Here is a 23,032-nt window from a genome sequence, read left to right on the forward strand (position 1 = left end):
ATGCCTGGTAACCTGCAGGAACGAGGGAACAGGTGCTCTGCTAAGTGCCTTGACTCAGGTCCTCTCTCCCCCGCCCCCACTTGCCTGCCGCCCCCAAGGATTGCTGTGAGGCAGGGAGGGTGCGCCAGGCTGCGGCGCCCATTCCAAGCAACCTTCCTTCTGGTGGAAAGGAGGTGGAATCTTCTAGATATTGTCCAATGCCTGCATTTGCACGGGAGCCGCCTATGTTTGTGGTTTTTTTGATCTAGATTATATGTTCAACGGGCATCAGTCAGAGACTTCAAACAGGGTGGCGATCTTACAACTCCCCACGTCCCATGCCAGGGAGGAACCCTGCGAAGTCGGGCACCTCCCAGCACAGGAGCACAGTGCAGCGATTCCCTGAAGCATGTGTCTTAGCTCCACTCCCTCCTCCACCCTTTTCTTCCCTTCCCTCTCTGCCCGCTCCTGGGAGGTCCTTGATCAGACAGACCACCCCCACCCCTGGCACATTCGCGGACACAGAGAACCGAGGCACGCAGGCTGCATGCAGCCCATCAGACTTTATTGAAAGATAGGGAAGTGCGGGCACGCGGAGCGCAAAGGGCCCCGGGCCGCGGGCAGGGATCGCCGTGGCTCCAGCTTAACGGTATTTGGAGGTCAGCACGGTGCTCACACTGCTCAAGAACTTGTCCAGGGAGGCGTGGACGGCAGGGGTGAAATCGTTGGGGAGGTGGACGGCCAAGGTGGACAGCAGGCAATGACTCAGGAGCTGTGGATCGAGGGAGTGTCAGGGGGCGTCGGGGCCGCGGCCGCCCGCGCTCCACTTCTGAGACCCACGGGGTTCCCTGCCCTCTGGGAGGGCCCGCTGCGCCTCCCGCTCGTCTCTCCCGCCCGGCCAGGCCCGGCCCCCGGGCTCACCTTGAAGTTGACGGGGTCCACGCGCAGCTTGTGTGCGTGCAGGTCGCTCAGATTCGACAGGGCGCCAGGCAGGTCGTCCAGGTGGCCCACGGCAAGAGTCAGCGCGTCGCCCACCTTCTGGCCGTGGGCCTTGACCTGGGCGGAGCCGTGGCTCAGATCGAAGTGGGGGAAGTAGGTCTTGGTGGTGGGGAAGCCCAGGAACATCCTGCAGGGAGAGGAGAGTGAGCGGGGGGCGGGGGTGGGGGGGCGGCGGCGGCGGGGGGCCGGCGTGGGTGTGGGGTGGCGGGGTCGGGGGCAGGGTCCGGAGCCTCGGATTCGGAAGAAGGTGCTGGCCGGGCTCCTCCGGCTGGTCCGCGGTCAGACCCTGAGATCTTGGGGGTCTTTGCACCAGCCGGGCCAGAACCCACCGAGGGGTTGCTGGCAGGCCCCTGGGGCGGCTGCTGTGCCCGAGGGTCCCGGCCGGGGAAAGGAGGGTCCTCACCTCTCTAGGGCCTCTGCGCCAAACTCGCCAGCGTGGCCGCCAACCTTACTCCAGGCGGCCTTGACGTTGGTCTTGTCGGCGGCAGACAGCACCATGGTGACTGTTTCTGAGTCTGTGCCGGGACAGCAGTGTACGCGGCTGGCAGAGCGCGCAGCTTTATGGTCTGGGCGCGGGGGGCACGCCCGCCCGGGCCGCGCTCATTGGCTGGCGCGGTGCCGGGAGCTGCGGGCTGGGAAAGCGCTGAGCCGAGCGAGGGGGGCAGGCAGGACTCCCTGCGCCCGCGCCGGGAGCCAGCTCTCCTCCGCACCCTCGATTCTCTCTCCTGTGGTTCCGGGAGCCCACGCGGGTTCTGAGCCACCCAAACCCACTGTCACTCGCCTTTGGCTCGGGCTGGGGGATAGCTTCCAATGTGTATATTTGCGGGTTCCGAAGTGAAACAAGCTGCTTTGGCACCAAACTTTGCCCCAGGCCGAGAGCTGCAAACTGTCCGTGTAAACGACGCGGGGAAGGAGATAATGTGGGGGACGTCCTCCAAGCCCTCCTCCCCCGGTGGTGGGCAGGCGCTCCCGGCAGCAAGGGGTAACGGGCGGCCTGGACCGCGTGGGCGCGGGTTTCGGCCGAACCACCGTCCGGACTTAGCCTCCAGCGTCCCCCTTCGGACTTGGGCGCCGACGGTCCCGGAACGGTCCTCATCAGAGTTTGGAGGGCTCCCAGGGTCCCTCTCCGGGCTCCTGTCCCCTTGTCCGCAGAGGTTCTGGGTTGAGCGCTAAGATTCCTGCCCCGGTGCCGCAGGCGGGAGAGATCGACCCTGGGGCCGGGCGTGGTGGCCGGGGACGCGCGGAGACTGGGGCGCCGCTGCTGCGGCTGGGTGGGGGTGGGGTGGCCGGGGCCAGCCTGGAACCGACCCTGCATTCTGATCGCGTAAATTATTTCAAAGACCCAGCGAGGCCCGAGGTTTTCCCACCTGATGCGTTAGGCTCAGATTGCTCGGGGACATGCCCAGTGAATCGAGTTGGAAACCTGTTCCGCCAGATTGCGGCCGTCGAGAAGTTCCTCCCTACCCCCATCCCTTGCCCCCAGGAGATTCAGAGGAAGGGGATAATTTGGCCCAGGGCAAGATTTGCTGCAGGCTAGGGGGAGGGGAAGCGGAAAAGGAACAGAGATGGGTGTCCGAGGAACCCAGGGCCGCAATTCTGTTTAACCTCAGGCCAGGAACTTGGCCCCTGGGCCTGGGAGCCCGCGTCTGTCTGCAAAAGGGGCAAAGATTCACCTTCCCCGCTTCCGCGCGAGGTAGGGATGGAGGGAGAATGACTGAACGAACGAATGACTGCGGACGTGCTTTGAGAAGGTGGGGCCACCGCGCAAGCCGAAGCCTGACTCTCCTCCGATCCGAGCACCCACTCTGCCCTACCACGGCCCCCCACCGAAGCTCCACCCCGCCGTCTGGAGGCGCCCTCTCCTCGGCGTCCACACCCTCCCGCCGCCGGGCCGTGTTCGCCCCCAGCCCCATTCCAGGCCGGGCGGCTCCGGGCCTGCCTCCTGGCTTCCAATCAGCCCCTGTCACCTCTCCTCTGGCGAAGGGGCCTCCTTCCCAGCCCTTGATCAGGCTTCCTGTTGACCCTTCTGCCGGAAATGCTGCCCTCTCCAGCCGCGTCCCAAGGAAGGTCTCTGCGGGGACCCTCTGCTGACACCGCCCCCAGAATGCGAGACCCTGATGCTGTTGCTGCCTGGCACCCCGGAAGACACTTCTGTTCTCTCGGGAGAAATGTGTGCAGCCCCTCCTTGTGGGGACCTGGGCCTGTCCCTGCTCAGGCCTCAGCGGGGGTCAGCCAGACATCCGAGCGATTCACCTTTCCCGACTCATGACCTTCTCCACTGTCCCTCCTGACTGTGCCCTCCTCACTGACCCCTCCTCGCTGTCCCTCCTCACTGGCCCCTGTCCTCACTAAACTCACGCTGTCACCTACACCAGTGTCACCTGGGACACTGTCACCTGTCCCAGGCTGTCTGACACTCACCTCTGCAGGGCCTCGGTGCCCACGGCATCCGCCTGCATGGAGATCTTGCCCCATATGGACACGACCATGGTCCTCTCAGCCTTGGTCAGAGACATGGTGATGGCTGGACTGGAGCTGGGTGTCCTCAGGACTGGCCTCCATGGTGCTCAGCCCCCAGGGTCCCCTTATATACACGGAGCTGGGGTGGGGGCCAGAGTGTGGCCATTGGTCAGGAGGGGAGGGGGCCGTGAGGGTGGTGGTCTCTTATCCGATCCAGTGACGAGCAGTTTGGGGTGAGGGGGTGAGGGTATCACCCACTGGGCCACAGCCAGAGCCCTGGCCCAGGGAGATGGGGGCCCAGGCTTGGGTCGAGGGTCCACGTGTCAGCCCAGCCCAGAGACTGGCCTCCGTAATGCTGGTCCCTCCCCTCCTTGTCCTTGCAATGGAAGGATGACCTGAAACCCGTCGGGCCCTGACAGAAGCACCCTGTTCCTTAAGCTTAAGCTTCAGCAACGCCACCTGATGAGTCACCGAGGCCCATGGAGGGAAACTGAGGCCAGGCATCACTGGGTGTGAGTGGCAGTCTTGGCCTCAGACCCTCTCCCGCCTCTTCTGTGTTGCCCCCTCCTCACCTAGATGAGGGTCTGTCTGAGGTTCTCCCCAGCATGGGCCAAGTCCCCCAGCAGCTTGGGGGGGCTGCTTTCCAAGCAGGGCCCCCAGGCCGCAAGGAGCCTGGATTCTCCCACAAAGGCTGGGCCACACGCGCCTACGGTTCCACCTGTCACAGCCTGGACAAGACCCTTTGTTTCTCTTTGTCCACGCAGCTTCGCTTCCCTTCCCTTCCCGTAAGGCGGCCATTCTAATGAGCCTGTATCTTCCTCTCAGTTCCTATGGGTTCTTGCAAAGTGCACTTTTATGCATGTATTTTTAAGTTAAATTATAGCTTGATTTGAATGTTGTAATTATAATAAACATTTTTTATAAGCACTTTCTTAAAATAGAAGATTTTTTTACAGAACATACAATATGATAATGTTTTTCAGTAGTAGAAAGGGCTGGATAGGACAGCACCAAACTAGTGACAGTAATGACCCCTAAGTGACGAGGGTTGTGGTGTCCTTGTCGGTTGGTCGGTTGCGTGTGTTGTCACTGGGTTTCCACATGGAGCACGTGTTGCTGTTCAGTGGAGCTGAGCTGTGGGCCGCCTGACCCTGTCTTTGTATCTGAGCCGAGAGTTTGGGGCCCCTGGGCACAGGGGGCTGGCAGACCAAGCCCAGGCCTGAGTCTGGTGGAGAAGCTTCTTCTGTGGCTCCTCCTGTTACACATCCCCCGACGGCCACCTCCCTGGCTGCCTCAGGGAGACCCTGGGTACTCGGAGAAAGGGGCAGAGACCCCCTCACTGCTCTGACCCTGGACTGAGCCCTAACATCTGCGTGTGGACCAGTTTCTCCCTCCCCAGCCAGCGCATGAAGGGGGATGGCTGTCATGGCGATCCGTGTGGTGGCACCTGTTTCCACTCGCTGTTGAGGTCGCACACTTTCCCACATGACAGGTAAGATCTGTTGGTCCATTCTCACTGGTCAGATGCACTCAGGTTGTATTTCTGTAGTTTGGTTTTTTACACACACACTCACAATCTCCACACACTCAGGCTTTTCTTTCTACATTTTCTTTAACACATGTTTCGTGCATGTATTTAAAATTTTTTAAAAATTTTAATTTATTGATGTAAACTATTATAAACTCAATAAAAAAATTAATTTAAAAATTAAACATTAATTGTAGTAGCAATCCTGGCGGAAGTATAGCTTAAAAAACAAAATTTCCCTTCTCACCTCCTCACCTCCAGAGATAGCCCTTTAATCATTTCCTAGGACTTTTCAATAAATTACGAATATATATATATATTTTTTTGAGGAAGATTAGCCCTGATCTAACATCTGCCGCCAATCCTCCTCTTTTTGCTGAGGGAGACTGGCCCTGAGCTAACATCCGTGTCCATCTTCCTCTACTTTATATGTGGGACGCATGCCACAGCATGGCTTGCCAAGTGGTGCCATGTCTGCACCTGGGATCCAAACGGGTGAACCCCCGGCCACTGAAGCAGAGCGTGTGAACTTAACCGCCGCGCCACTGGGCTGGCCCCACGAATATGCATGTGATAACCCAACTAGACCTGGAGTTGTTGTCCCCACTCAGAAGTTGGGGCCGGGGAGTCCTCGCCTCCGCAGCCCCAGGGGTCCAGTTGGCATGGGGTCCTCATATAAAAAACACCCTTTCTGCTCGTAAAAATGATACACGCTTCTCTTGGACCCTGGGAGGGAGTCTGCAGACTCTGGGGAGGAGAACACAAACCACTGCCTCTCAGCAATCGCTGACATCTCAGTGCTGTTCTCTCTGTTTAGCTGAATTATTGAAAACGCAGCTCCATGCCCGGGTTCCTTTTGCTATGACACATCAGTCCCCCAGTTCAGCGAGTGTGTGCGCATCACAGCTGGCCCTGAGAGTGAGCCTGAATCAGCCGCCTAGGAAGCTGACTCTGGAACCTAGACTTATAGTCCCGAAATTAGCCACTTCAGGCTCACCGTGGGTGCCTCCCCGCCCTGGCCCAGGTGCTGTCACTGTCACGGGGAGAAAGTTTGAAGTTCAGTAGAAACATGGGCGTGTCTGGCCCCCGACAGACGACAGGGACACGTTCAGGCCCCAGGCTGGGGAGCAGAAGGGACAGACAGGAGACTGCCAGCCCCTTATCTTGGAAATTCCTCCTAGGAGGGGGTCTCCAGCCAGAATCCGGGGGAGGGATTGGAGGGACTCAGAGTGTGCCAGGCCTGGGGAGTGGTGGGGTGGGCTTGTGGGATGGGGAACAGCACACAGAGATGGGAGCGCCAGGAAAGCAGCCTGGAGGAGAACCTGAGCTCCCTCCCCTGAGGCAGCGGGACCTTGACCCCGCAGGGGTTCAGGCAGGGGCAGGGGGCTGCAGACGAGACCACCCCTTGGCCCAAGGGTGCACTGGGGAGGGCCTGAGGGAAGAAGATAAGGACTCGGGCCCAGTCCCTGGGGCAGGCCCACAGGTCCCCTCCTGCAGGCTGGGGCCGTGGTCTGAGGGCCCTCTCCTTTCTCCAGTCTCAAGCCAGGCCCCAGCTCCCTCCCAGCCTTTGCCCACGCGGTTGCACCATCATGGTGGGGGCACCTTGGACCCCACAGTTCTCCACCCTTTCTTTCTTCTCCTGGATACTCTTGCGTCCTGACCCGCCAAACCTATGCGGAGGTAGTTGCATTTAACTGGTGTCTGGCTCCGTCCCCGTCTTAGCCCCTCCCTGTCTGCCCTCAGTCCACCTCCTGGCGTTAGCCTCCATTTGTGCCCCATGGCTCCTTTTGGTGGTGTGTCCATGCTGATGTCTTTCCTGAGCTCAGGCTCTTATCCAGGGAGAATTTCACGGCCTCACTTGTGTGTCTCAGACGGAGCCCCCATCTTCCCCACAAAGTCTGCGCCCCCTCCTCCTGCCCTTCCCCTGGCCTCCTTGACCAGTGATGGCAGCAACGTCCTTCCTTCCCAAGGCTCAGGCCAGAGACCACAGGCCCCCAGACCTTTGGGGGAACCCCGCCCTCCCCGCTCCTGCTTCCCGCCCTCCCCGCTCCTGCTTCCCCCCATCCTTGGCCACCTCCCTCCCACCTGGGGCCTCTTCCCTGAAAGCTCCTTCCCCAATATTGTCACACCCTCAAACGTCACCTCTCCACGTTGACAGGCCCACACCCTGACCACCCCATTTAAGATGACACCCCCCACCGCCTGTCCCATCTCCCACCTGCTTTACTTCCTCTTTTCCGCAGAAAGAAAGTTTTCGTTTATTATCCACTAGAATGTAAGCTCAGGAAAGCTGGGAATTTTGGCTTCAGTTTTGTTTACTGGTCTATTCCAAGCATCCCAAACAGTCAGGGTTGCCCGAGCAGGCTCCCCAAAACACCTGTTGAGTGAATCATTGGTCCTTGTGCCTCCGCTCTCCAGGGTGTGCTGACCGCCCTCTCCCTGAGCCGGGCGCCCTCCTGCCTGAGTCCCGGATGCTGAGCTCAGGGCCAGGAGCACCAGGAACGTTCCGTCAGAATCTGCCCAAGGTGGGCAAGGAGGCTGGCACCTGTCTTCACAGAGCTGATGGCACTCGGGTCTTCAGGTCCACCAGCACAAGCAGGCGCTGGTCCTTTAGAACACGAAGGGTCCCCTGAGTCACCTGGGGCCATGGGGAAACAGGCCCAGAGGGGAGGAGAGGCCAGCCATGGTCACAGAGCTCATTAGAGGCAGGATCGGGCCTCAGAAGAGAGGCTCCTTGGACTCAGGCCTCTCCCTGGGCCTCTCTCCATGCTGAGGCCCAAGGCCCAGCCCCTGGCAGGTGGCTCCTGGACAGCCAGCATGTGGGACCACATCCCACACCCCTCACCCTCTTGGGCAGGAGTCCCTCTGGGTCATAGTCTTCCCTGGAGAAAGGGGGCCCACTTCAGGCACCTCTCTCTGAGGACAGAGTCTCTCTGGAGTGCTGGAAACCCCCAGACCCTAAAGTCAGGCGAGCACAGCAGCAGCCTCGGGCAGGCTCCTGAGAGCCCCACCTGTTCCTCATGGGTTACAGCTGACCACCTATCCCCTGCTAGGCTGGCTCGAACAGTTGGGGACACAGCAGGGGACAGACAGAAACATGTGCTCTTGAAGCTGACATTCCGGTGGGGAAGTGTGCGTACAGGATGAGGGCGGGGGTAAGCACACCTGTGAGGAAGGAAGGCACCGGGGCCCAGGTGCTCGCTGCAAGCCTGTGTCCTCCAGCTGAACAAAAGCACTGGAACACGGGCACCAGACATGGTCACCTGCGACATGAGGCTCCGGCAAAACAGGGAGAACGAGGCCTGTCCATGCCGCAGGGGGAAGAGGGCCTCCTTACCTGTCCACACCACAGGAAAAAGTGGGTCTCCCTCCCTGTCCACACCATGGGAGGAAGTGGGCCTCCTTACCTGTCCACACCACAGGAGGAAGCAGGCCTCCCTCCCTGCCCACACTGCAGGAGGAAGCCAGCATCCCTGTCCCAGTGACATGGGGCTGCTCTTTGCCCATCGCCTCTCCAGCCTCCTTTTGCTCCTGCCATCTTCTAGGTTGTTAAAACACTCCATCGGAGGATTACTCCCACCTCTTGCAGCATCCACTCCAGAGCGAAGCCCTGCGTCCTTGCCCTGAAAGCAGCCAACACCAGGCTCAACCTCTGACTCAGACGCCCACAGTTCCCTGTGGCGGGCAGTCCCCTCCGAGGCAGCGAGTTAACACACCCAGCTGTGTTTGACTGCAGGAACGTTCCAGGTGGCCTCTGGCTGGACGGTGCTGACGTCAGGACAAGGCAGGGAAGCTTGGCAGGTGGTGCTGAGGGGACTGCAGTGTTCGAGAAGGTTCTGGGGAAGGCGTCACTGAGAGGGCACATTTGAGCAGACGTTTGAAGGAGTTGGGAGAATAAGCCGTGAGACGTTTGGGGGAAAAGTGTGTGGCGAGGAGAGGGAACAAGCAAGTACAAAGGCCCTGAGAGGCCATCCTCCACTGATCAGGGGACAGCAGGGAGGCTGGTGGCCAGGGCAGAGAGAGGAGGGTGACAGGAGCAGCACTGACGGCCAGCCTGGTGGAGGAAGGACAGTGTCATGAGCCCCTGGGGCCAGTAGTTCAGCACTCGCCATGCTCGCTTTGTCGGTCTGTCTCGGCACGTGTCTGAGTGCTTTACCTCCTCCTGGACCGGATGGAAGTGTGTGGTGGGCGTCCAGAAGCCCCGTCTCTGCATTCCATTCCTCCCGTGTCTCCCAGAATCAGGAGTTTCTCCCACACAAATAACCACAAGTCTATTGTCAATCTAAGTGAACGGCAGCATTCCTTTGCATCCGATTTCCCCATTCATCCTCCAGATTCTTCAATTTGTTCAAATTGGGATCTGACCCAGCCTCACACGTAGAATCTTCTCTGTCTCTTTATTCTTATTCCAGAAGCTCTCCACCCCATGCACAACTCTGCCCCATATGAATGACTTTTTGCTGTCTTGTAGAATGTGTCACCTTTTGGGTTGGTCTGATGGTGTCCTTGAAGTGTTACTCAGCTGGTTCCTCTATCCATGTGTTTCTGGTGCCCCGAAGTCAGATCTAAAGGCTTGGTTAGAGTCAGCTTAAAACTTATCGGCAATGAAAAGGCAGCCCACAGAATGGAAGAAAATATTTTCAAACCATATATATGGTAAAGAACTTGCATCCAGAATATAGAAATAACTCTTACAAGTAAAGAACAAAAAGACAAACAATCTAATTAAGAAATGGACCAAGGGGCCCGGTGGCGTAGCGGTTAAGTTCACACGCTCCACTTCAGCAGCCCGGAGTTCTCACTTTGTGATCCTGGGGGGGGTACTTACAGACCACTCATCAAGCCATGCTGTGGCAGGTGTCCCACACACAAAATAGAGGAAGGTTGACACAGATGTTAGCTCAGGGACAATCTTCCTCACCAAAAAAAAAAAAAGAAGGAAAGAAAGAAAAATGGACAAAGGACTGGAATAGACTTTTCTCTAAAAATGACAATACACAAATAGCACATGAAAAGATGCTCAACTTCATCATTCATTAGAGAAATGAAAACCACAATGAAGTACTACTTCACACCCAGTAGGATAGCCATAATAATAATATTCAAAAAGCAAAATAACAAGAGTTGGTGAGGATGTGAAGAAATTAGAACCCTCCTACGCTGCTGCTGGGAACGTAGAGGAATATAAAGTAGAGGAAGATGGGCACAGATGTCAGCTCAGGGCCAGTCTTCCTCAGCAAAAACGAGGAGGATTGGCAGCAGATGTTAGCTCAGGGCTAATCTTACTCAAAAAAAAAAAAAACAAAAAAACCCATACATCCATACAAAATCTTGTACAAGAATCTTCGTAGCAGCACAACTCACAGAGCCAAAAGGCAGAAACAACCTAAGCATCCATCAGTGGATGAACGGATAAACAAAATTTGGCATATCCATACAATTGAATGTTATTCAGCCATAAAAAGGAAGTATTGGCACATGCTACAATGTAGATCAACGTTGAAAACATTCCGCTAAGTGAAAGAAGCCAGACACAAAAGTCTGCATGGTGAATGATCCCATTTATATGCAACATCCAGAACAGGCAAATCCGTAGAGACAGAAAGCGGAGTGGTTACAAGGGGCTGAGGGCTGCGGAGTTTCTGCTTGGGATAATGGAAAAGATTTGGAACCAGATGGAGGTGATGGTTATACAACATTGTGAATGTACTAAATGCCACTGAGTTGTTCACTTTAAAGTAGTTAAAATGGTAAATTTTGTGTTCTGTGTATTTTATCACAAGAAAAAAATAACATTGGCTAACATGATGCCATCGCTCAAGGACTTGCATGATGCTAGGAGGGGTCCACTGTTGGTGATGCCAGGCTTGATCGCTTGGTTATGGAGGGAACCACCAGGTAGCTCCATAGCAAAAGTATCTTTTCCCCTTTTGCAATTAGTTAGTAATTTGGGAGTAATAATGTTGACACCATGGAAATATTCTATGCCCAACACACTTCATCCTATAGTTTCAGCAATCATTGATGATCTTGCTTGACTCCGTTATTTCACTGGGGATCATAGAATTATGGTTTTCTCATTTTATGATTCCTTCCATATTAATTAGCTGACATTCTTCTGTAAAGAGGGTTTCCTCATCAGCTGGGGATGAATGACAGTTGCTCTAAAAGGTAGGATTTGTGCTTAATTATTTTCCTTTAGTTACCAGTTTTTATAGTAAGCTGTTGATGGTGGCAGATTCTTACTCAGTTTATTATTCTTATTCTTACTTACATTCTTACTGGAGTTCCCTTTTGTGAGGGATGGTATTTAGAAACCCAGATCCTGGTTTCTAAAGGTCACCTTGCTGCTGTTGGGTGTCATTTCTCCCAGGACCCTCACGGTGGACAGAACTAGGAAGTATATTTTTTTACAACATGACTTTACAGTGATACTTCCAATTCAAATTTGATATAATTTTTAATAAAAAAACTTTTTAAGTCATAAAAAACTTTTTCAAATAAAAAAATTTCATTGTTTTTATATATGCATCTATTTTCACTTACTAAAAATATTGGTTCCTAATGACATTGTTACTTATTTGCTTTTTTCCTACAGAATAGATGGCACAGTTTCAAAATTACAATATCAGCTACTGGTGCTGACTGGCTGGTGCCAGTTGGCATGAATTGGCTCGATTGAGATATTGGTAATTAAAAAGGGAATTGAGCAAATAAGTAAATATTTTGAGTACAATGAGAGCCTAATTTTTCACTATTGCAGAAGGGTGCACCAATATGGGAAGGGAGGAGACAAGAATAAACCATGTGGTATTGGATTGTAATTACAAATACTGGTGTGAGGTCATGGTTTCTAATATACTTAGATAGGGGTAGAATAGATGTAGATATAGCTATGTGTATATATTTACTTATGGGTATGTGTGTATGTAAGTGTATCTCTTCGTTCTGTCCACTGAGAGGGACTGGAAACTGTGTTACTCTGGTAGCAATGAGCACGCCCAGCCCCCAGATTTTGCTTTTCAAATATCATTCTCCACTAGGAAGAAACAGAACTATGTGGAGAAATGGCTGATTTCAGGCGGATACCGGGAAAGTACGAGATGAGCCTGGAACCTCTTATGGCAGAAATTAAGAATGTACTCAAAGAATGGTGGGGACGTGTCAAAGGAGACAGGAGCCAATTTGAAGGGGCTCCACTGTCTAAATCTGGGGCAGTTTAGGATCAAAATTAAATATGATTGGCAATAGATTATAACCCACTGAACAAAATGAGAATTATGAGTTAATATGATATAAATTTAAAGAATGGAGAAGGAAAAGCTTTTCCTTACAGTAGAATGCCTGTTAATAAGTACAGAAAGAGTGATGGAGATTTGTCATGGGGTAACCATCATTGTAACAATTGATGTAGGCAAGAATCACCAACAGATGCTAAGACCCGTGGGTGAAATTACCTAAAGAACAGAGTATTTACATAGTCTCAATGTATCACCCTGCAAAATACTTATTAATTATTTACCAATGAAAAGGCATAAAATACTTATTAATTAACTTCGCAATGGGGAAACACAGCAGACACGATTTCAACTAGGCGATCAAAGCAAACATCACCTATAAGGGACAAATCAGTGTCTTATGCCCTGTGAGACGCCTGGAGGTGGACACAGCATCACTTCTGTGATGTTCCTACCAAAAATGCGTACACTCAATCTCATCCTGAGGAAGCATCAGACAAACCCAAACAGAGGCACATTCTGCAAAATAACTGGCATGTGCCCTTCAGAGTTATTAAGATCATGCAAGGAAAGACTGAGGAGCCAGACTGAAGGACACTAAATGCAAAGTTTGACCCTGGACCAGCAAAGGACCTTACTGGAAAGGACAACATACAGATGAGATCTGGGCATCAGTTGATGAGATCAGTGTTGATCTCCTGATTTTGGTGGTTGGTCTCTGAGAATGCAGGTGAGCATTCTTGCTGATTTTAGGAAATACACAAGATATCAGGGTAGGAAGGATATTAAAGGAGCCTACTCTCAAACGGCTCAGAAAGAAAGGGTGAGTGAAGGCTAATGTGGTGGAATGTTAACAATTGGGGAATCCTGATGAAGAGTGCTTGGGAGTGTTGTGTCTTATTATTTCACTTTACAGATTTATTGAGATGTAATTCACATACCATACAATTCACCCCCTTAAAGTGTACAATTCGATGGTTTTTAGTATAGTCACAGAATTGTGCAACCATCTCCACAATCAATTTTAGAATATTTTCATTACCCCCCCAAAAAGCCCTGTACCCACTAGCAGCCACTCCTATTTCTCCATCTTAGTCTTATCCTTGCAGATTTTTTGAAAGTTTGAAAATGTTTCCAAATATAAGGTTATGAAATGACAATATCTGTGTTGTTATGACCGACAAACCACTGAATGATGTTAGAATTTCTTGGCTGTTCTTTTGGTCACAAAGTACTGTGTTTGGAAGTCACTCAGGACAATTCTTTCTTCTGTTGATTATATTACTCCATCCATACACAGGTTCATTTAAGTTGGTCTTCAGTTTTGATGTTTTCATTCTTTGCTCTTCTTAATTTTATTTTTGATGATGTAAAACATTTACCTGATGCAAAGTTCAAACCCCCTGGAGAGTAAGACGTGGAGGAGCTTGCTGCCCCTCCCCTCCCTCTCCACTCACCTCAGCAATTGTGGTCCTTTCCAGTTTACCCTTGCATGGTTTCCTCTTTTTAAAAAAACAAACACACATGAACACATGCACACTCATGAGTGCAAACACAGGGCTATAATAACTCACACACGTGCACAAATGCACACATGCAGTGTACATTCACACACGTGTGTTCAATTTCCCCTCTTTTCTTAGGGAGAAGCTACCATATTATATGTACATCATTCTACTTATTTCTTTTTTCTTTTCTTTTTTTCCGTAATAAATCCTGGCCATCACTTCACAGCCACTATTAGAAGTTGTCCTCATTCTTTTGTCAGTTCCCATCGTGTGCATGTTTGTGGTTTGTTCAGTCAGTGCCTGATCGTGGATTCTTAGGTTTTCTGTCCTTAACAAAGGAAGCTGCCCCAGTTGCTTTGTGCGTCCATGTCCTGCTCCCACCACCGTGTCGGGAGGGGCCGCCAGGAGAATGTGGTCAGTCTTGGACTTTTGCCCTCAGGTAGGTGGGAAATGGATCTCAGTGAGGTTTTACCTTTAGTGTAGTGTTTTATTTATTTATTTTTTTTTAAAGATTGGCCCCTGAGCTAACAACTGTTGCCAATCTTTTTCTTTTTCTTCTGCTTTTTCTCCCCCCCACCCCACCCCACCCCACCCCGCAGTACACAGTTGTATATTTTAGTTGTGGGTCCTTCTAGTTGTGTCATGTGGGACACCGCCTCAGCATGGCCTGATGAGTGGCGCCACATCCGCGCCCAGGATCCTAACGGGAGAAACCCTGGGCTGCCCAAGCCGAGCGTGTGAACTTAACCACTCGCCACGGGGAGACCCCAATAAATGTTGTTTAATGGATGAATGAATGAGTAAAAGATCACATTTCATACTCCTTTCTTGCTGCGATCAGACACAAACTAGGACCTAGTATAAATTCCGGAGGGAGAAGAAAGAGTACCACGTGGGCCGCAGAAGTAAAGGCCGAGGGGCGCCCTTTCTGCCGCTCCACCCGGATCCCGAGTGCCCCCCAGCACCCCGCAGCTGCCCTCTGCCCTCCGAGAGACCCTGGGGTCAGTGCGAAGGATCCCCGCAGCCCTCCCGCCGCCCCCTACCCCTATGCCGCCCCCTACCCCTATGCCGCCCCAACTCCCGCGGCCCCAGTGACCACAGAGGCGAGGTGGACGTTGCTTCGTTTATTGGAGCATCACAGGGGAGCCAGGGGCATTGGGAGACCCCCGACAGCAGCGCAGGGGTCGCAGCCTATCCTTGGCGTCTGGGGTACGCTCAGCGGTACTTCTCCGTCAGGACGCTGGACACGATGGACAGGAACTTGTCCCAGGCGGCGTGGGCGTCGGCCGTGAAGTCGGCGGGGAGGCGCGAGGCCAGCGTGACCAGCAGACAGTGGGACAGGAACTGGGGGGCGGGAGGGCGGCTCAGAGCGCGGCCGGGGCGCGGCGGGGTGTCTCCGGGTGGGGGGATACCTTCGGCCCAGACCCTGCGCGCTGCGCACCCCGCGCACCCCGCGCACCCCACGCGCCCCGCCGGGACCCCCGCCCCGCGCGCACCTTGAAGTTGACCGGGTCCACGCGCAGGATGTAGGCGTGCAGCTCGCTCAGCTTGGCCAGCGCGCCCGCCACGTTGTCGATGCTCTTGACCGCGTCGCCCACGGCGGCCGCCACCTTGGAGCCGTGCGCGCGCAGCTGCGGGGAGCCCTCGTGCAGGTCGAAGTGCGGGAAGTAGGTCTTGGTCTGCGGGTAGCTGGAGAAGAGCCTGCGGGGGCGGCGCGTGAGCTGGGGGGCAGCTGCGGGGCGCAGCTTGGGGGGGGCGGGGCGAGAGCCGGACCAATGAAGTCGGTGTGGCGCTCGCCCTGGGCGCAAAACTTAAGGGATGCCCATCAACCCAGAGTCAGGATAAATCACATTTTAACGCGGGGTTTTAAAACAAAAATTAATGCAAAACATTCACATTAAACAAAATATTACAATTTTAAATAAAGACAACATCGATACGGCTGTTTTTTCCTGCTGCCCCAGGCTCCAGTGTGGCGTTGCACTTTCTCACCCTCCTGCCCCCTCATTCAGGCATTTGTTCCTTCCTTCATTCAACAGATGTTTGTGGAGACCCGTGAGAGTCAGAGTCCTATCCTCGTCTTCGTCCCCATCCTCGTCCTCTTCCTGATCGCTGATGCCGGGGACCCCTCCTCAACACACTCATACTCACTGATCTCTCCCTCAGAACCGGGTCCTCACAGTTCCCCACCACAATTACCCCTCCACACTGTCGCTTCCTCATTGCCCCCTCTTCACTGGCCCCTGTCCTCACTAAACTCACGCTGTCACCTACACCAGTGTCACCTGGGACACTGTCACCTGTCCCAGGCTGTCTGGCACTCACCTCTGCAGGGCCTCGGTGCCCACGGCATCCGCCTGCATGGAGATCTTGCCCCATATGGACACGACCATGGTCCTCTCAGCCTTGGTCAGAGACATGGTGATGGCTGGACTGGAGCTGGGTGTCCTCAGGACTGGCCTCCATGGTGCTCAGCCCCCAGGGTCCCCTTATATACACGGAGCTGGGGTGGGGGCCAGAGTGTGGCCATTGGTCAGGAGGGGAGGGGGCCGTGAGGGTGGTGGTCTCTTATCGGATCCAGTGACAGTGGGCAGTCAGGGCCCAGTGGGACTGGTGGTGAGGGGCTATCACTCTTGCCACCCTTGCTGGGCCTTAGAGGGGGCGTTGGCCACAGCCTGACCAGAGTCCAGGAGAGATAGGGGCCCAGCCAGCCCAGGAGGTCACGCCTGCATTTGCAGCCCGGCACTGCACCATCTTGTCCACTTCAGAATCACAAAATGGGGAAGCCAGAGGCACAGGGCCCAACACACACCCTCCTTGGGCTGGCACAGGCACCGAGCTGCCCGCACCACTCCTCAGTGGGGTCCTGTGGCCGGCCCAGCCTGGCCACATGTCGGTCCCCTTCCCCTCTGACTCTCTGTTCCCCGGTTTCCTCTGAGGCAGCTGTGGTTTTGCCCACCCGGCACTGAGAAAAGATGTACTGTGGATCTGTCCCCTGAAAAACTGGAGGAGGTGACAGGTCAACAAAAGAGAATTCTTCTAAGATCACGTGCTACTAGAGATTGCAGTATTGCTCACCATATCATCATTTTAATATAATGGGGGAATATTCCTTTTATTTTAACATACAATAAAATGGACTTTTTTTAGTGTACTGCTCTGTGAATTTTGACACATGTATAGATTTGTGTTCCCCCCCACAATCCCCCCCCACACACAGCAGCTCCATCACCCAAAAGCTCTCCCAAGCTGCCCCTTTGCAGTCTCGCCCTCCTCTGTCCCAAAACCCTGACAGCCCCTCTAATTTTGTGTGTGTGTTTTTTGAAAAGATTTTATTGTTATTTTTTCTCCCCAAAGTCCCCTGCTAAATAGTTGTATATTTTTAGTTCTGGGTCCTTCTAGTTGTGGCATGTGGGACGCTGCCTCAGCGTGGCTTGATGAGCGGTGCCATGTCCGCGCCCAGGATCTGAACTGGCGAGACCCTGGGCTGCCGAAGTGGAGCACGCGAACCTAACCACTCGGCCAGGGGGCCAGCCCCTAATTTTGTGCTTTTCAAGGATAGCACATAAGTGGAATCATACAGCCTGTCATCTTTTAGGATTTACTCAGCATACCCCTGAGACCCATCCATGTTGTCACACGTGTCCATAGATGGCTCCTTCTTGCTGCTGAGTGCTTCTCCATGATATGTTCATTCATTCGCCCACTCAGACATTTGCGTGTGTGTGTGTGTGTGTGTTTTTCCAGTTTGGGGCTATGACAAATAAGCTGCCATGAACATTCTTGTGCAGGTCTTTATGTGAACGTAAGTTTTCATTCCTCCAGGGTAACACCATATCTAGGAGCAGGATGGTTGGTTCATGTGCTGAGTATATGTTTAACTTTTTGAGAAACTGCTGAACTGTTTTCCAGCGTGGCTGTGCCATTTTGCATTCCTATCAGCAATGAAGGAAAATTCTAGTTGCTGTGTGTCTTTGCCAGCATTTTTACATTTTATTCATTCTGACAGGTGTGTGATGAGATGTCATTGTGGCTTCAATTTGCATTTCCCTGATGGCCAATGGGGTGGAGCATCTTTTCAAATCCTTATTTGCCAACCATATATCCTCTTTGGTGAAATATCTGTTTTGGTCTTTTGACCGTTTTTAAATTGGGATGTTTTCTTACTAGGGAGTTTTTTTGTTGTTGTTGTTTAAAGATTTTATTTTTTTCCTTTTTCTCCCCAAAGCCCCCCGGTACATAGTTGTGTATTCTTCGTTGTGGGTCCTTCTAGTTGTGGCATGTGGGACGCTGCCTCAGCGTGGCCTGATGAGCAGTGCCATGTCTGCGCCCAGGATTCGAACTAACGAAACACTGGGCCACCTGCAGCGGAGCGCGCAAACTTAACCACTCGGCCACGGGGCCAGCCCCTCTTACTAGGGAGTTTTGAGAGCTCCGTATATAATCTGGATTCGATCCTTTGTCAGATATGCGATTTGCAAATATTTTCTTCTGGTTTATAGCTTGTCATTTCATCCTCTTAATTGTGTCATTTGTAGAGAAAAAGTTTTAATTTTGATGAAGTCCAAAATATTTATCAAGTTTTTCTTTTTAATTCATGTTTTTAGTGTCATGCCTGAGAACGCTTTGCCTAACCCCAGGTCACAAAGATTTTCATCTATGGTTTCTTCTAAAAGTTTCAGTTTATATTTTACATTTAGATCTATAATCCATTTTGAGATAATTTTTGTGTAAGATGTGAAGTTTAGGTCCAATTTCATTTTTTTTGCCAGCATATCCAATTATTCCAACACCATTTCTTGAAAAGACTGTACCTCCTCTGTTGAATCGCATTCTCACACTCCTTTGGAAAAAGTAAATTGGCAGGGCCGGCCTGGTGGCACAGCAGTTAAGTTCACACGTTCCGCTTCAGTGGCCCGGGGTTCACCCGTTTGGATCCGGGTGCAGACATGGCACTGCCTGGCACGCCGTCCTGTGGCAGGCATCCCACATATAAACTAGAGGAAGATGGGCACGGATGTTAGCTCAGGGCCAGTCTTCCTCAGCAAAAAGAGGAGGATTGGCAGCAGATGTTAGCTCAGGCTAGTCTTCCTCAAAAAAAAAAAAAAAAGAATTGACTGTATTTTTGCAGGTCCAATTCTGAACTCTCTGTTCTGTTCCATTGATCCCTGTGTCTGTCCTTCACTGAAACCACACTGTCTCAATTACAGTAGCTTTATGTAAAGTCTTAAAATTAGATAATGTTCCAAGAATGAGAGAAGAGAATTCGCAAATCATATATCTAGAAAATATAAAAAATATCTTACAAGTCAACAACAAAGAGACAAATAACTGAAAACTCAGTAAAGGACTTTAATAGATATTTCTCTAAAGAAGATCTACGAAGGGCCAATAAGCACAAGAAAAGATGCTCAACACAATTATTCATTAAGGAAATGCAAATTAAAACCAAAAAGAGATACCACATCACACCCACTAGGAGGGCTATGTTAAAAAGGCAAAATAACAATTGTTAGTGAGGAAGTGGAGAAATTAGAATCTGTACACACTGCTGGTGGGAATGGAAAATGGTGCAGCTATTGTGGAAAACAGGCTGGCAGTTCCTCAAAAGGTTAAACATAGAGTTCCCATATGACCCAACTATTCCATTCTTAAGTATATACCCAAGAGAAGTGGAGACATAAGTCCACACAAAAACTTGTATGTTCATAGCAACATTTACTGATGAATGGGTGAATAAAATTTGGTATAATCCATACAATGGAATAGTATTCGGTTATAAAAAGGAATGAAGTACTGATACGTGAGTGAACCTTGGAAACATACATATTGTGTGATGCTATTCATATAAATATCCAGAATAGGCAAATCCAGAGACACAGAAAGTAGGTTAGGTTGTCTAGGCTGGGGTAGTTGGGAGGTGTGACTGTTAATGAGTTTGGGACTTCTTTTGGGGTGATGAAAATGGTCTAAAATTGTGGTGATGGTTGCACAACTCTATGAATATACTAAAACCCATTGAATTGCACACTTTATGTGGGTGAACTTTATGGTATGTGAATTATGTCTCAATACCGCTGTTAAAAAGCCGGGCCTGGTGGCTAGTGGTCAACATTATGTGCTCTCTCTGCTGCAGCCTGGGCTCCTTTCCTGATTGGGGAACCACACCACCCGTCTGTCAGTGTTGGACTGTCACGGCTGTGTGTCACTGTGATGCTGAAAGCTCTGCCACCGGTATTTCAAACACCAGCAGGGTCACCCATGGTCGACGGATTTCAGTGGAGCTTCCAGACTAGAGAGACTAGGAGGAAGGACCTGGCCACCCACTTCTGAAAAAGTGGCCATGAAAACCGTAAATGCATAGCAGCAGAGCACTGATAAGCGCTGCAAGGTGGGAGGATGGCGCAAAAAGACCATCAGGGTTCTGCTCTGCTGTCCACAGGGTCCCTAGGAGTCGGAATCCACTTGACAGCACTAACAAAACCCCTGTGAAAAGATCGAGCGTCACTCCTCCTACTTTATTCTTCTTTTCCAAAATGGTTTTGGCTATTCTAGTTCCTTTGCCTTTCCGCTTGAATTTTAGAGTTAGCCAAAGAGTTGTCTGTCCCAAATCCTGCTGAACTTTTTTTTTTCCCTGAGGAAGATTAGCCCTAAACTAACGTCTGTTGCCAATCTTCCTCTTTTTTTGCTGAGGAAGATTCTCCCTGAGCTAACATCTGTGCCAGTCTTCCTCTGTTTTGTATGTGGGTTGCTGCCACAGCATGACCACTAATGGGTGGTGTAGGTCTGTACTTGGTATCCAAAGCAGAGGACGCTGAACTTAACCACTTGGCCACCGGGACGGGCCCGTGCTGGACTTTTTATAGAATCAGAGGCAAATGCTTCCTGTATGCAGAGTTTTGATCATAGCCATTTTGCTGAATTATTCTTAGGGAAAACTGTGAGGCTTAGACAAGCCCTCTGAATTGGAAAACAGGTATACAAACTTAAGCAAGTATTGAGCACCTTCTGTATGCCAGACGTTTTACTCACATGATGGTGCTCATTTCTTCTGTGCCTGAGACATGAGATGACGAGATTGTCAGGGGTTGAGGGCAGGAGCAGCATCTGAGGATCCCTCTGCCCCGTTTAGCAGAGGAGGGACCTCGCCCCGGCTGTTTGGTATCTGCGGCCTGGAGGTCGAGTCTGCCTTCCTGCAAGCCCCTCCCAGCACTGCCTGGTCCTTGTCCTTCCTGGTCTCTTCCTTATTTACCTTTTGCTGCTGCCCCCTCTTCTCATGTGACAGGGATTCCCTGCCGTAGGGGTGTGCCCACCCTCCCTTGGCCTTATGATTGCTTGCTGACGGTCCTGGGCAGTGCGTTGCTGACCCCAGAGGGCCCCAGCATGTTTGCCTGGAGTGTGGTTTTGCCTGTATGGGTTCATTCCAGTCTGAGATGAGCCTGGCCCTCCCTGGTCACCTCCTGCTGTCACTTGCTTCAGAAGGAAACTGCAGGGCCAATTCGGGCATATGAGCCTGCTGGGAGGGTGTGTAAGGCTGTGCCTGAGGCTTCAGCTCCTAGAAAGGAGACAAGTTTTGAAAGGAGAGAGACAGAGACAGATGGACAGACTGGCAGAGAAGACAGAATGAGTGAGTGAGAGAGAGGAGGCTTAGGGTCAGGTGGAAGGTCAGACAGGGGGAGGGAGTCTGGAGGTCTTGGGTGAGGCTAGAGCTGGCCTGCCAGGTAAGAGTATTGGGCTGCCTGAGCGGGAGGCACAGAGCAACTCAGAGAAGGATGTGTCCTGGAGAATCCCTCCAGCCGCCGTGTCTGGGGACCTGTGGCTGGAAGACACTGCAGGGCTGCTCTGTCTCCTAACAGGAAGTCATGACTGTGGATTCCAGGATCCCACTCCCAGGCAGCTGCCTGCCACCACAGGGGGCGGTCCCCACCTCCTCCCAGGCCTCCTCTTTCCCTCCGGGCAGCACCCCAACCCCACATCCTTGTACCTTCCTATTCACAGTAGCCAAAAGGGAGAAATAACCCAAATGTCCATCCACAGATGAATGGGTAAACAAATTATGGTATTTCTATACAATGAGATGTTATCCCTCCATAAAAATGAAGCAGCGACACACTACAACACGGATGAACCTTGAAAACATTATATCAAGTGAAAGAGGCCAGACACAAAAGGCCACATATCGTGTGATTCCACTTACATGAAATGTCCAGAACAGACAAATCCACGGAGATGAAAGTAGATGAGGGAATGCCAGGGGCTGGGGGAGGGGGAATGGGGGGCAACTGTGTATGGGCACTAGGTTTCCTTTTAGGGTGATGGAAATGTTCTGGAACTAGATAGTGATGATGGTTGCACACATTGTGAATAAATTTACAAAGTGCCACTGAATTGTTCACTTTAAAATGGCTAATTTTGTGTGATGCGAATTTTACCTCGATTGTCTAAAAAAGGGAAACAAGCCTTGTGCCGAATGCCAAGGTGAAGATAATCTTCTGTGTTACCTTTCTAAGAACTTTACTGCTTGCTGTCTCGAGCTGGGCGACCGTGCACTGTGGACTGTTTCATGTGTGGGGTGTGGTGAGGTCTGTTGCCTGGTGTTGGCCGACATCATCGACTGCTTTCTAAGTGCCGGGTCAGCACCAGACGCCCTTCACATTGCGTGTTTGGCCCTCACAGCTGTCTGTGGGAGAAGCTATTTTATCATTACGTGTTTTAAGATAAGGAAACTAAGCCAGGAAGCTATGAAGCATGTGCAAAGTCTCAGTGGAGGAGGGAACCGGCCCTGCTTGGGGGAGGAGACAGGTTTGCTGTGGGCCAGGCTGGTGGCTCTTTGGGGCTCAGGCAAGTCCCTTCTGTCTCTGGGCCTTACTTTCCCCACCTGTGACACAAGAAGCCTGAGCCTGTGCAGCGCTCCAGGACGCTGAGACCTGGTTTCTGGGCTGAATTCCAAGCCCCAGGCTCGTTCTGAGCTTGTGTAGCTGGGGCTGAGCTCAGGGGGGCCCTGGTCACTCAGTGGAACGCCCAGACGGGGCCCACAGACCTTCCCCTGGCTACAGCCCTTGGGTGACCCAGGGCAGGAGAATTAACCCTGTAAGCCCCATTTTCATTGTTTTAACCTCTCATGTTGGGGTTAGAATAGGGATAATCTGTTGCCATAGGACCTCAGGACATGGCAGCGTGAATTCAAGATCATTGTAGATACTCTTGTGGGTGAGTGATTCTTCCTGGGGAGGAACACTGCCGCCAAGAAGGTGGAGGTGTTGAGGCGGGTCCAAGACAGGGCTGTGAGCCCCACCCAGCCCTCTGACAGACTGTGATGG

General features: G+C 52.1%; 2 protein-coding genes across 2 annotated transcripts; both read right to left on the minus strand.

Moving 5' to 3' along the window:
• Positions 1-622: 622 nt before the first annotated feature.
• On the minus strand, positions 623-1,476 carry HBA2 (hemoglobin, alpha 2). Its single transcript, NM_001085431.1, has 3 exons — positions 1,382-1,476; positions 901-1,105; positions 623-751 (listed from the first exon to the last, which is right to left on the minus strand). Exons 1-3 carry the CDS (start codon positions 1,474-1,476, stop codon positions 623-625), a joined length of 429 nt encoding a protein of 142 aa, NP_001078900.1.
• Positions 1,477-14,927: 13,451 nt separating this feature from the next.
• HBZ (hemoglobin subunit zeta) lies at positions 14,928-16,132 on the minus strand. The gene is made up of 3 exons (NM_001114542.1): positions 16,038-16,132; positions 15,209-15,413; positions 14,928-15,056 (listed from the first exon to the last, which is right to left on the minus strand). The coding sequence occupies exons 1-3, from the start codon at positions 16,130-16,132 to the stop codon at positions 14,928-14,930; spliced, it is 429 nt and encodes a 142-aa protein (NP_001108014.1).
• Between the last annotated feature and the right edge of the window lie 6,900 nt (positions 16,133-23,032).

The sequence above is a fragment of the Equus caballus genome, chromosome 13, assembly GCF_041296265.1.
Source record: "Equus caballus isolate H_3958 breed thoroughbred chromosome 13, TB-T2T, whole genome shotgun sequence".
Lineage (NCBI taxonomy): Eukaryota > Metazoa > Chordata > Mammalia > Perissodactyla > Equidae > Equus > Equus caballus.